Source organism: Anomaloglossus baeobatrachus, chromosome 6 (genome assembly GCF_048569485.1).
Source record: "Anomaloglossus baeobatrachus isolate aAnoBae1 chromosome 6, aAnoBae1.hap1, whole genome shotgun sequence".
Taxonomy (NCBI): domain Eukaryota; kingdom Metazoa; phylum Chordata; class Amphibia; order Anura; family Aromobatidae; genus Anomaloglossus; species Anomaloglossus baeobatrachus.
In genome coordinates, this window is record NC_134358.1 from 214,990,067 (window position 1) to 215,004,637 (window position 14,571).

A 14,571-nucleotide genomic window follows, 5' to 3' on the forward strand; every position below is an offset into this window, starting at 1 on the left:
CATTAAATATTCATATTTCAAGTAAACGGTCCGTCATAGCATTCAACTTGAGGTATTCGGTAAAAAAGTGTCTTAGAGAGAGGCCATCAGTCATTAGATCATGTCACACATCAAAATGTGTCCGGTTTAGCCAAGCCATTACATTTCAATAATCAGAAATGAAGCCAGTCATCTCTATTTGATAATCCATCAGCCAGCTAGCACAACATGTTATTATACAATATTCATCTTCACCCATACTTCTACTGTTCAGAAAAAAAGTGGGCACCAATACAAGGAAACAACAGAAGCAAAATAAAGGACTATACCCTAACAAATGTAAAGGATTTACTACATTAGGCTGGGGCCAGACAGGGATTATTGCGATCCCCTCGCATGACACTCGGCTCACGCTGGCAGTACAGCAGAGCCGAGTGTCATGCGAGTGTCCCTGCGACCGGACCTCAGCTGCGGGGGGCGTGCCTGCACTGAGGAGGGGAGGGAGGGATTTATCTCCCTCTCTCCTCCGTAGCCGGCTATTGCCATTCTCGCCCTGCACTCGCACAGATTCTCATGCCGTGTGGCTTAAGCCTAATAAAGAGGGGATACATACAACCAGTAGAATCAGATAACAAAATGGATCAGTCAAGGTTTTGACTTCAGGCAACAGTTATAGAAAGCACACAGTAGTAATCTTCCATGACTAATTTGAGTAGTTTCTATACTTTGGAAATCCTGACTTCACATGCTGTAAGGCCAATTGCACACTGAGTTTTTCCAATAGTTTTTGGAGCAGAAGATCTCCAAATCCTCCAAATCTCAAAAAAGAAGAGTTTCTGTTCAGTTTCTACTCCAAAAACTCAGCAAAAACACTGTCCACATACCCTAATCTGTACATGACTATCACAGTATTGTTTAAGCCAAATACCAAGTATCAAAAACAACGCAGCTTTGTTTAAAGCATCACATGCCAAGAAAAGACAAAAACCCCAACGTCTAAAACGCAGTAAAAAGGAATTAAAAAAAACATGCAATGAAAAAAAACGAAAGTAACCCAATTTACACAGTAGGTACAGAAATTCTGCAACATCAAATACCAAATACTCATGGGAACGTAGCCTTGTATCCTATCTACTGTAAAGGGAATCTATACATCTTTGTAAGGTGTCAATTAAGACTATGTAGAATTACCTGTGATCTAGGTGACTGAAATCTTGTAAGTTAAGTTCTCTTGTATCTTGTGTTAAATATATTGTATCCACATCCTACAAAAAAGCAGTAATAAATGTAAATATTCGCTAAACGTTTTGTAAAAAGCAGATGTGGCTTAAAATAAGGTGACCAGATGTGGTCTTTAAAACAGTGAAAGACATTGATGACAAATGTTAGTCCTTACCACAGCAGTTTAATGCCATTTTTTTCTTCCTATACAATCTATATATCACTTTAATGACCTACCCATTGTACTTCTTCTCTGTAAGGCATCGAAAGCCAGTCACAAACACATGCGTACATCTGTGAAAACCCACCTAAAAAGGAGTGGAAATATATTTTTATATTCAGTTTTAATTGAAATTTAATGTGCTGTTCAATGAGTTTTCTTACATACCACAAGGGCCAACTTCTGTTACAGTTTGACTATCCCACAGAGCTTGCAGATTTGTCAGTCTGTCGGATGGTTCCATGGTTACTTTCCTCATAATTTTTCTGAAAAACAAAACAAGCTTTTTAAAATCATTTGGTACAAATGTAAATGGACTAGTACACAAGACACAGTGCTGTAAAGTCCTCTGCAATATTAGTCTACCGTCCTTAGGCCCCTTTAACACATCCGTTTTTTGCCATCAGACACAATCCGTTGAATTAACAAAAAAAAAAAAAAACAAAAAAAAACACGGATCCAGTGACTGATGTTGCCGGATCCATTTTTTGTTTGTCATTGACTTGTATTAGCGACGGATTGCGATGGATGGCCTGACGTTTCATCCATCGTGCGACGGATCCATCGAAAATTGTCTGTGCGGCCGACGGAAACGATGGCCAAAGGAATGTTTTTTGTCAACGTCGAAAAAACAAAAACAGACAACGACAGATCTGTCGCCATCCCTCGTTTGATAGAATGGAAGCGTATGGGCCCAGGATCCGTCATAATCTGTCAAATGACGGATTCCGTTTTTCTAACTGAGCATGCTCAGAATCTCTCTCTCTCTGCACATTTTATATAACGTTTGGGCTGAAAATCTAATGCAACGGATCCATTCTTCCGACCGATCCGTCGCATCAGTTTTTCTACAATCTGCAACGGATCCGTCAATCCATCGAGCTGACAGATTGTGACTGACGCTAAAAACCGGATGTGTGAAAAGGGCCTTAACGAATAACTCATTCTAATTTTTCTTTCATAAATTAATAGTAGACGTGAAAATAGGCAACTTTGTAATTATCTTATCAGAGAAATCTGCTCGTTTCTCCTCCTCGACTGATCTTCCATTCTCAACATTCCCATATCACGGTTAAAATCGGTTTTCAGTGAATACAGATTCTTACTTTACTGATATGGAATTAATCATTAGCAACTGTCATCTCTAATGTAGTAGAGAGGAGGGAGGAAGAAAGAGTACCACGTTTCCCCAAAAATAAGACATCATCTTATATTATTTTTGGCTCCAAAAGATGCACTAGGGCTTATTTTTAGGGAAGGCCTTCTATTTTTCCCATTTTTGTATACTATACTAATAGTATCCTGCAATAGCCTTAGGCTGTAGCCTTATTGCTGTACGTTGCCCTGTTGTGTTGATGTAAGCCCTGGAAAATTTATAGTTGTGCGCTGGTTAGTCAAACCATGTTATGTTAATGCAAAATGAATATTCACTCTTTCCCCCACCCATAATCTCGTCCACCCCTCTGTGCTGGCGTCCGTGATTGGGTGCAGTCAGGCTGCCGTATTAAAATCGACCGAGGATCGCATCGCAATCCTCGGACTGGCTGTCTTCTCTCCGAACCGGAGCGGGAAAGCTGCATAGAAACACATGCTAAATGCAAGAACCCAACAGTCTGATGTAACCCAGCCTTTAATATCTGATGTATCCTCAAATGAGCTCCTAAAAAACTTTGCAGTAAATATGGAAATTATATTCATTTGAATTGGTTAGAAGGAAGTTTTAAGAAGCACTTAAGGCGTTATTTGCATATACTATAAAAGGTAGATCACAAAAATACTGATACAGTTAAAATAAGCAATGTCTGCAGAGCAGAAACACCATAACTAAGATATAGTTTTGCATACTAAACTATTAATGTACAAGACAAATTATGGTAGGTTTATGGATATTTGGGTAATTGTTGTAGGCAAAACAAATGCATTAAGACTTTTAATTTAAACATACTGTATATTTTCAGAATTTATTTTAAAATCCTGAATTACCCATGAGTTGGTAAAATTAATGATTTTACATTCAGGTAGATCTGTCAAGGCAGGAGGTTGGCTATTAGTCACTATCATTCCAGAATTCAATTTTCATTACTCACACACGTGACCAGCTATCATATTATGACAAATTATACTGTTTGCTTTATTGTTTTAGGTTGTAACCGATTGCGACCAATCACAAATAATGAGGTCTGTCATTTCCTTTCCTATGAAGGAACTCAAACTTAAAACAACTATTACGGCACATCCAATAGGAGAATAATATATACTTAATTAGTAAACAACAGACAAAACAGGCAACTCATATATTATATATATATTATATAATATATATATAGTACTATTAAAAAACAACACAAAAAATTACTAAAAGGCACCAGGCATATTACTCTGTGGTCACCCAAGGACACTGTCCAAACAGGCTAGTCATTCTTCAACAAAAAAAACACCAAGTTACAGCCAGTCAATCAACCCCCAAAAGTGTACTGGTATAGAGAAATGAATAGGTACAAAGTCTGCTGATGCATAAATATACCGTATTTTTCGGACTATAAGACGCACCTGACCATAAGACGCACCCTGGTTTTAGAGGAGGAAAATAGGAAAATAAAATTTTAACCATAAAATATGGTCATGACACACTGTTATGGGGCGAGGATCTTCTGCTGACACTGTTATGGGGGTAATGTCCTCAAATTCTCTACTAAGGTACCCCATTCTGATAAGAATCCTCCTGCCTTGTATATGATCCTGCTCATATACCCCCCATCCTGCTAATAATATACCCCCCATCCATCCTGCTCATGAAATGCCCCCATCCATCCTGCTCATGAAATGCCCCCATCCATCCTGCTCATGAAATGCCCCCATCCATCCTGCTCATGAAATGCCCCCATCCATCCTGCTCATGAAATGCCCCCATCCATCCTGCTCATGAAATGCCCCCATCCTGGTAAATGGCGTGTATCCTGTGGCACAGGAAAAAAAAAAAAATAAACGTTTATACTTACCCTTCCTCACTCCCTGAAGCACCGATCTCTGTCTCAGCTGCAGCGCCGCTGTGTGGAGCCATCACCGTTGTCTGCAGCATCGCGTCTTCCTGTCTGTGCCGGCGGTAAGCTGATCAATTCTGGTGGATACTAGCGGCGCGCACAGTGATGACGTCATCGCGGTGCGCGCCGCTAGTGTCCAGATCAGCTGACCGCCGGCACAGACAGGAAGACGCGATGCTGCAGGGGGGCGGCTCCACACACGGTGACGGGTGAGTACACTGATTCACTGCACCCCGCGCTGATAATGATGCACGGGGGGCAGTGAATACAGCCGCACATGATCACTCCAGGCTGTAGTTGCCAGGGGTGATCACGGCCGGCTGCTAATTATGCACGCACACACACCCCCGCCCATCACCCCGCCCACCTGTCAGCGCCGGTTTCGCTGAGAGATGATGGGCGGGAGGATGGGCGTGCATATGTAATGAGCGGGCCCACGTGGTCACGGCAGGCTGTTACAGCCTGCTCGTGCCGCCGATGACCCGCTGCACCCTCATTCCCCGCAGCCTTATAGTCAGACCATAAGACGCACCCCCCACTTTCCCCCAACATTTGGGGGGAAAAAAGTGCGTCTTATGGTCCGAAAAATACGGTACTACACCAAAAATATATAGATTTCAACCATAGAGGAGGTGCAAAACAAAAATGAAGTAAAGCAGGATACAAAATACTACAGAATGAGCAAATGTAAGGACTAATGGGTCAAAATGGGCAGGATCCACGTGAATCACTACAAAGTGCAGCTTTCTTGGCAAACTTTGCACTCATTTTATTTAGGTTTTTCAGGACTAGTACATTTATTTGTTTGGGAAATATTTTAAAAAAATATAGGCCATCATCACTAATTCTTGTGGGAGGCTAGCTCTTTTTCAACAACTTATAGGGTTATTTTTAAGTGTATATGTGATCAACACACACCTATGTGTACATATGTGATGGCGGGTGAGAGGTGCATACCCACTGTGCCATGGGATCAGGCTAACCTTTTGTGGAGGGGCGTATCGAAACAACTACCTGGTCTTCACTAGAGCCTCTGCTGGTGAGGTTAGGCTGAGCTGCACATAGTTGCCAGGTATCACTCCAGGGCAGTCCCTGGGTTTGCAGCAGCTGACCAGAGAGTCAGAGTGCACAAGACGTAAGGCAAAACAAACAAACAGTCACAGGCAGACTGGATATGAGATTGGGACAAACAGCACAGGTATAAGAAACAGATGAGGACTAGAGAGGAGAAGTCAGGAACAAACAGAAAGGAAGTCAGAGTAAAAACAGGCAAGACTAAAAAGAAATAAAAATGGACCAACCAGACTGACAGAATCCACTAGGCAGAGAGGATGAGGACTAATACAAAATGGGCGGACAAACAGAACAAAAAACATAGCTTGCAAGCAAACAAACTGAGTAAAAGGTCAGACAAGAGTGGAGGCAGGTGCAGTCTAATATGGTACCTGCTGGCAGGGAAGCTGGACATAATGATATAAATTCCAGCAGTCTGGCCGTGCCATCCCTATAGCCAGGTGGAGAGACAAAAAGATGCAATAGAGCTATGAATTATGCAAAGCAACTCAGTGAGAAGATCTGTCACTAGGGGGATAGATGGAGCAGAGCAGAGAACACAGTGAGTAGGATAGTACCGAGAACATGTGCGAGGCAGCAGCATGACAATGTTTATGTGATCATATCATATTATAATATATGACACCCTTCAAATTGTTTCAGACGCTGAAGTCTCTCACAGAAAATTATTGCAATTACACAGGATTTGATAATACACATTTCCTTTGTGTGTATAGTAACAACACAAAAACCAATGCAGGGGAAAAAAAAAAAAAAAAAACCAAAAACACACACACAAAAACAAAAAACAAAAAAAAGGCAAATTGGACATAATTTCACACAAAATCCCAAAAATGGGCCCAATCAAATTGCTGATACCATCAACTTAATATTTAGTTGCACACTTTTTGGGATAAATGGCTGCAATCTCTTCCTATAATCATCAACAAGCTTCATCCACCTATCAACTGGAATTTTGGACCGCTCTTTACCAAGCTGCTCCCGGTCTCTCATACTTGAAAGGTGCCTTCTCCCAACAGCAATTTTAAGATCTCTCCAAAGTAACAGTTTCCAGGGTGCAAAAACTTTCAGCAATAAATGTAGAAATGTATATTAGTGCTGCCTGCTTGTCTATTGGTTTACTAATAAGGTATTGGGTTATCCCTCCTATTGTGCGACTTTGCGTATTTTCTGTACTTTATAGTCTCACACATAGGGATTACTCTAGGGCTTTTAGGAGTATACGTTTGTGGAGCCGTGATTGCGTAGGCAATAATTTATAAAACTTTCCTGTAGTTAAAAAAAAATTACATAAAGACATTCAAATATTGACAACTTGAATACATACACAGGTGACAGTCCCGGGAATATCTTTCGAAGACATGTGCCAATATGTGCTACGACTTCATTCACATCATCAGAAGAAAACATCTTCAGCGAGATGTTGCCTTTTTCAGTTTCAACTACAAGCTGCAAGACAAATTAGAAGAATAAGTCTGAGAAAGTCATAAAATCATTTATCATTCCCATATTTGGCTGTTAAAAATCAATATACATATAGATTTATCCTGAATACTACCCCAAGGTCCTGACTTCTGCCCCCATGTAATGGTCCAAGCATCTTCACATCCAGTTTCATTTTGACGCAGTAGAAAGCTTCTCTACTGGCTTCCGGGAGGACTGAGTGGCTTGGGTTTTTTTTTTATGTCCTTCTACTATTTCTTTATATTTAAATAAAATAATTCTTACTTTACCTTAAAGCGGCTTGAGAAATATGTACATTAGAATAGAAGGGCTTATAAGAAATTTGAGGACCTATGGGCCCCATGGCTGGATAACCCAGATTTGGCCCCTGTGACATTGCCGTGGACTAGAGCCTTGCTAGTGGAGTTGTTTTAGCTTGTCCCTATGGAGAGGGATGTGTTAAAATGTAAAGTCGGATTTCATACTTTCCAGCCAGACAATCTATGTGCGGCTGCTGGATGCTGATCTATTGATCTATTCCTAGCTATATAGAGGAATATACAGGTACATTTAAATCTACCATACGCGGAGTCGGGTAGGGGACTTTTTTGGATGGAGGGAGGGGGTGGTGGTGAGATGGGGACTGTTTTGCATACTTGCAGGAATGCATATTTTAGTTGTACCAAAAACTGTTTGTTTTTTTTTTGTTTTTTTTTTTTAATTAGAAAATTAAAGATATACGAGTCAAGCAGCCAGCCCCCCTTATACACCTCAACACCGAAACGGGGGCGGATATCAACAGTGGAGGTGCTTGGACAAAAGATGGAACAAATTCTGAATGAATGAATGAATGAATGAATGCATGCATATTGATAAGTTTTATTCATTTCATTTGGGCAACAGCCAAAATTATTATTTTATTATTTTTTTTAACCCCAGAAAACCCCTACTTTTCACACCAGAATTTTATATATTTGCATGGTAGCACTAAGGGGGCTTTACACGTTGCGACATCGCTTCCGAAATATCGTCAGGGTTACGTCGTTAGTGACGCACATCCGGCGCCAGTAGCCACATCACAACATGTAAATTCTAGGTGCAACGATAAACGATCGCAAAATTGTCGAAAATCGGTGATCTGTGTAGCGTCATTCATTTTCATAATGTCGGGTCGACCGCAGATACGATGTTTGTCGTTCCTGCAGCTCCACACATCGCTGTGTGTAAACCCGCAGGAGCGACAAACATCTCCTTACCTGCATCCCGATGGCAATGCGTAAGGGAGGTGGGTGGGATTTTATGTTCCGCTCATCTCCGCCCCTCCGCTTCTATTGGCCGGCCGATTACGGACGTTGCGGTGACGTCGCTGTGACGCCGAACGCACCTCCCCCTTGAAGGAGGGATTGTTCGGCGGTCACAGCGACGTCGCCGACCAGGTATGTGCGTGTGAAGCTGCCGTAGCGATAATGTTCGCTACGGCAGCAATCACCACATATCGCATGTGCGACAGGGACGGGTACTATCGCGCTCGGCAGCGCTAGCTGATGCTAGCGATGTCGCAACGTGTAAAGTACCCCTAAGGCTTTACAGTAATAGGAGCTGTAATTTTTAATCTAACAACAGAAACATCCACAGCTGGATGTTATAGGTGAACCTGGTGCTTTTAGAGTCCGGGCTGAATAAGGCATTGGATAATGGGAGATCAATACTTATTTACATATGATATAGTTATTATATTTAATTTGTGCCCCGTTTATTAGAATTCCATAATAAATACTTTGTTGGGCTGTGTTCTGACAATCCCCATATATTGTAATATCCAGCATTTTCACTGATCAAATGCAAATAAAAAGAAAACAGGTTGATCGTGTGCATAAACCAAAAGGGTTTTGTTACATCCTTATAAATTGTAAGTTTTTGAGCAAGGCCCTCACTTCTGTAACTGTTGAATTTTGTGTTATTTTGTTTTTATTGTCTGTAAATGCACCCGCTTATTTGTAAAGTTCTGCGGAAGATGTTGGCCTATATAAGTAATAAAAAGAAAAAAATATTCTTAAATTCTGATTTCCACTTTTTAATGTTATTGCTTCTGGTGTAAACCTTCTCTTTTAGACTGACAAAGAAAATCTTATAGAAACCAGAGAGTTCACAGCTGGTTCATATATCACAAAGGATATCCCCAGAGACATAATTAAAGACTGATCTATAAGGGATGTGCCTTGCATTACACTGTAATATGGGCTTTAATGCTGTCAGAGATGTCACTTTATTTGGAGTTATTTTCAATATACCTAATCCTTTGGGCCACATTTGCTAGAGCCAGTTTCCATATTTCTCTTGAAAAGCTGTATCAGAAATGTGATTTTGTTTTTTTTCATTGAATCTTGTACGAGAGGGACCTGTCAAAACATTACAGTTGTAATACTATACTAGTGAATCTCAATAAATTAGAATAACATCAAAAAGTTAATTTATTTCAGTAATTCAATACAAAAAGGGAAACACATTATATAGAATCATTATAGAGTGATCTATTTTAAGTGTGTTAATTTCTGTTAATGTTGAAGATTATGGCTTAAAGCTAATGAAAACCCTAAAAATTAATTTTTTAAGAAAATTTGAATAAATTACCACAAAACACCTGCAAAGGCTTCCTAAGCGTTTAAAATGGTCCCTTAGTCTGGCTCAGTAGGCTACACAATCATGTGGAAGACTGCTGACTTGACAGATGTCCAGAAGGCAGTCATTGACACACTCCACAAGGAGGGTAAGCCACAAAAGGTCATTGCTAAAGATGTTGGCTTTTCACTTTTGCTGTAGTCAAACATATTAATGGAAAGTTGAGTGGAAGGAAAAGTGTAGTAGAAAAAGGTGCACAAGCAACCAGGATAACTGCAGGCTTGATAGGATTGTTAACAAAAGGACATTCGAAAATTTGTTGGAGATTCTCAAGGAATGGACTGCTGCTGGAGTCACTGGTTCAAGAGCCACCACACACAGACGTATCCCGGACATGGCCTACAAGTGTCACATCCTTGTGTCAAGCAAACTCATGACCAATACACAACACCAGAACCTGGGCCAAAGAGAAAAAACTGGACTGTGCTCAGTGGCCCAAGGTGTTGCTTTTATATAAAAGTCAATTTTGTATTTCATTTGGAAATCAAGCTCCCAGAGTCTGGAGGAAGAGTGGAGAGACCACAATCCAAGGTGCTTGAGGTCTAGTGTGAAGTTTCCACAATCAGTGATGGTTTGGGGAGCCATGTCATTTGCTGGTATAGGTCCACTGTGTTTTAGCAAGACCAAAGTCAGCGCAGCCGTCCACCAAGAAATTTTAGAGCATTTCATGCTTCCTTCTGCCGACAAACTTTTTGGAGATGGAAATTTAAATTTTCCAGCAGGACTTGGCACCTGTCCACACTGCCAAATGTACAAATGCCTGGTTTAATAACCACGGTATCACTGTGCTTGATTGACCAGCAAACTCACTCTATGGGGTATTGTCAAGAGGAATATGAGATACATCGGACCCAACAATGTAAACGAGCTGAAGGCTGCTATCAAAGCGACCCGGGCTTCCATAACACCTCAGCAGTGCCACAGGATGATCACCTCCATGCCACATTGATGCAGTGATTCATGCAAAAGGAACCTTGACCAAGTATTGGGAGCATTTACTGCACAGACTTTTCAGTAGGCGCCAACATTTCTGTGTAAAATCATTTTTTCAGTTAGTCTTATATAATATTCTAATTTTCTGAGAAAATGACGTTTGGGTTTTCATTGGCTGTAAGCCATAATCACCACTATTAACAGAAATAAACACTTGAAACAGATCCCTCTGTGTGTAATGACTCTATAATGTATATGCGTTTCCATTTTTGTATTGAATTACTGAAGTAAATTAACTTTTTGATGATATTCTAATTTATTGAAATGCACTTTTATACACACACACACACACACACACACACACACACACACACACACACACACACAATACTGATTTCATTCAACATAGAATTGATGGTTATATCATAAGCAAAGTAATGGGATGGTGACCAACAGCAGCAACTGAATACATAGTGCTGCAGAGCAATGGGATGAGTAACTCGTTATATCACAAGTAATAATCCAAACTAAAAACCTGCTTTTTATAGACACTAACCAGAATGTTTGTGACTTACAAATGGCTGATAGGTAGTGAGAATTCTATCCTATCAGAATTAAGGTTTAAAGTGAATCGGTCACCCCAAAATGCATTTTAAAAGGAGCTACATCATCATATATTGGACTTTGCCCCTATAATAATCATACTAGCATTGTACCCATTGCTACTGCAGTGCCTGAGAATATAACTCTTAATTCATAGGCAAAAGTGGAGACTCCTGTGGCATAGCCAAAAGCTCAGTGCACCATTACACACCCTCATTTTGGATAGAGGTAACTTCCCCAAATTCAGACAAACAGCACTAGCTTCTGGGAGGACTGCCCAAAGTCAGCTGGCACGTGTACACTGCCAGTGCCCGGCCACTAGTTCTTCTCAATGGCTTCTTTCCAATGATGCAAATCACTTTACTTCTGGATGCCTCAGTGTAGAAAGTGGCATCAGGAGAAGAGAGTCATGGAGGAGAATGCACACTAACACTGTGTGCATGTGTCAGGGCACATGCCGGCTGACTGAAAAGTAAACACAGTATCAGGAGCGGGGGAAGTCACCACCATGAAAAATAACAGGATGTAATGGTGCACCAAGCTCTTGGCCACGCCGGGGGTGCAGCGTAGCCCCACATGTACATATAGATGAAATATTTTCTCAAGCAATGTACCAGCAGCTGGTACAGTTTTAGCATGATTTTTCTAGTGATAAGTACCCTATATCCATGTACAGCTCATTTAAAATGAAGGGGAATATTAGTTAAAAAAAAAAAAATTAAGAACTTGTGGATCCCCATTTATAAGTTGCTGCCAAGAGCAGACCCAATGCAATAATGAATAATATGGTCACCAATTTATTTCCAGGGGCCCAAGAGGTAAAGGGGCCACATTCACTTTTAAAACCGGCAGAAATGTACATTATGATGAATTATTGGACTGCAAAGGGCCCATTTATTGTTCTTGTACAGGGGCCTTTTTCTCACTTCGTCTGCCAGTGGTTATACAGGTTATGATGTTACTTTTGATTGGGACTGCAGGAAATGCAATTACTGGACAATTCTTAGGCAGAACTGTCCTCTTAAACTGGGGCCATCGGTTTAGGCTGCTTTCACACATCCAGTTTGAGCCGTGCGGCTCAATCCGGCTGTGAAACCTATGCAACGGATGCGGTGAAAACACCGCATCCTTTGCATAAGTTTTTTACATGCGGCCCGTCCGGTTTTTGCCGCTTGTGGCATGCTACTGAGCATGTGCAGTGGCAAAAACCGCATGCGGCGGCCGGATGCGGTTTTTGCCGCATCGCGCGGCATCCATAGGGATGCATTGGGAAAAGCGCCACATCGGCCGGATGCGGCGCGATGCGGTTTTTTTTTGCCGCACAAAAAAACGTGCCAGGCAACGTTCCAGCCGGCCGCTGCATCGGCTAAATCTGCCGCATGCGGCAAAAACCGGACGGAACGCAAGGCCATGCGGCACAATGCGGCACTAATTAAAGTCTGCAGGAAAAACGCAACCGGCAGCAAAAGAAACCGGTTGCATTTTTCCTGCAAAGTGCCGGATTGTGCCGCACAGCAAAAAACGGAGGTGTGAAAGCAGCCTTAGCTGCATAGAAAATGAGAGCTGATAGCAAAATGTTATATAGCCATAGGAGATGATCAGATAGATTTTTGTGGGAAATGTTTTGGCAAAACTTGTAATTTATTCATTGAAATTCCTGGTGCATAATATATATATTATACACACACACACACACACACACACACACACACACACACACACACACACACCAGTGGGTGTCCTACTCAGTGATAAAAGTTATACTGAATATTTTCCTACCTATAATAATAATTCTGCTCCTTCTCTAGCTGTACACAGATTGGATTCCATGTAAAATGTGACAGGCTCCCTTTAAAATTGGCCATACTGTAAGACTTGACTACAATTATTGCCAATACTGCTGTCATCATTCTCTTGATGCACACAAAGCTCAAAACTACTTGTTGCTATAGAGATATTTAAACATTAGCAAAGAAATGTCACTTTTAGAATTTTTTTGCTGGTACTACTTATTAGCAGGAGCTGAAAACACTTCAGAGACAGCTTAAAGAAGCTTTACAGCCTAAATTTAAAATGAGCAAGAACGTCTAACATCAAAAATTCAGCGTGTAACTCGCATCCTACTAGGATTAAGCTAATTTCATTGTGTCAGCAGTCCACCAAGCGACCACTCAAATATGATTTGTATACTTAAAGCGCATCAATCACCAGGATTTCCGTATAGAACCTAAAGCCAGTGCTATACTGACACTATGAGGCTGATGCTATACATACCTTTAGTGGTCAGCGCGCATGTTTAGGTTTTGAAAACCAAGAAAGTAAAGTTTATAAAATCGGCAGCTTCTTGAGTGACAGCAGCTGAGGATCAGATAATATCTGGGCAGGGTATTCATAGTTATCCCCTCCCCCTGTTAGAATAAGCTTAAGTATTATAGAATCGATTTATTTTTTCACTAGCAGGACCTGTGTGAGGTCATACCTATGTGACAGAAGGGGCAGGGCCTCAGCCAACAAAGCTGATTCCAGGGAGCAACATTTTTCTGTTTGCTGAGGCCGCGCCCCTTCTGGTACGGGTATGATCAAAACACAGGTCCGGCTAGTGAAGTATTCGCATAAGTATTATACAATCAACTTAACAGGGGGAGGTGATAAGTATGAATACCCCCCCAGATATTATCTGCCCCTCAGCTGCTGTCACTCAAAAAGCTGCCAATTTTATAAACTTTACTTTCTTTTAGAGGAAATGTGGATGTACAGCACTTGACCACAGCCAGAGCGAACCACAGCATCTTCGTGTCAGTAGCAGTTCTATACTAGTGGGAACATTTTTTATATTTTCCATTTCCTTCATTTTTTTTCAAATCCTGGACAACCAGTCCAAGCATAGAAGACGTTTGACTTCAGAATCAGATTACACATTATTTGCCTTCAATTACCAAGACGACACATAGCTTTGCTAAAGAGCTGTAAAAACACAAAACAGGAGCAAATTCTTATAGACTATTCATTTTTATTGTAAGACGCGTTGGTTCCGCACAAACTTATGTAGCACAGATGTACATCACCCAGGCCTACAATATAGGATGTTAGTTTTAATTTAAAAATGAGATGCCAATTTAATTTTTTCTATATTTCAGATCCTATAGAGAAATAAGATATGTCAGATATAAAAATAGTAGGTGGCGAAGATAATTACGAAAAAAAAAAACCACATGACTGTATGTCACTATATGGAGACGTGATTGTAAGGTTTTTCATTAATTAGTGACTGTCATGCTACAGCACCGTTATTTCACAAAGTATAAATCCAAAGATGGCAGCATCTAGAGATGTGACAGGTAAGGGATGGAATAAGGTGTCATCGAGTTAGCAAACACA

The 14,571-nt window shown here is 40.9% G+C and overlaps 1 protein-coding gene across 1 annotated transcript in view; it reads right to left on the reverse strand.

Moving 5' to 3' along the window:
• Positions 1–14,571, reverse strand: part of CARMIL1 (capping protein regulator and myosin 1 linker 1) — a 362,146-nt gene that overhangs the window by 230,479 nt on the left and 117,096 nt on the right. Inside the window, exons 5-8 of the mRNA XM_075316069.1 lie at positions 6,863–6,984; positions 1,589–1,686; positions 1,438–1,508; positions 1,171–1,244 (exon numbers count right to left, since the gene is read on the reverse strand). Coding sequence (XP_075172184.1) covers positions 1,171–1,244; positions 1,438–1,508; positions 1,589–1,686; positions 6,863–6,984 — 365 coding nt within the window. The remainder of the gene's footprint in view (positions 1–1,170; positions 1,245–1,437; positions 1,509–1,588; positions 1,687–6,862; positions 6,985–14,571) is intronic.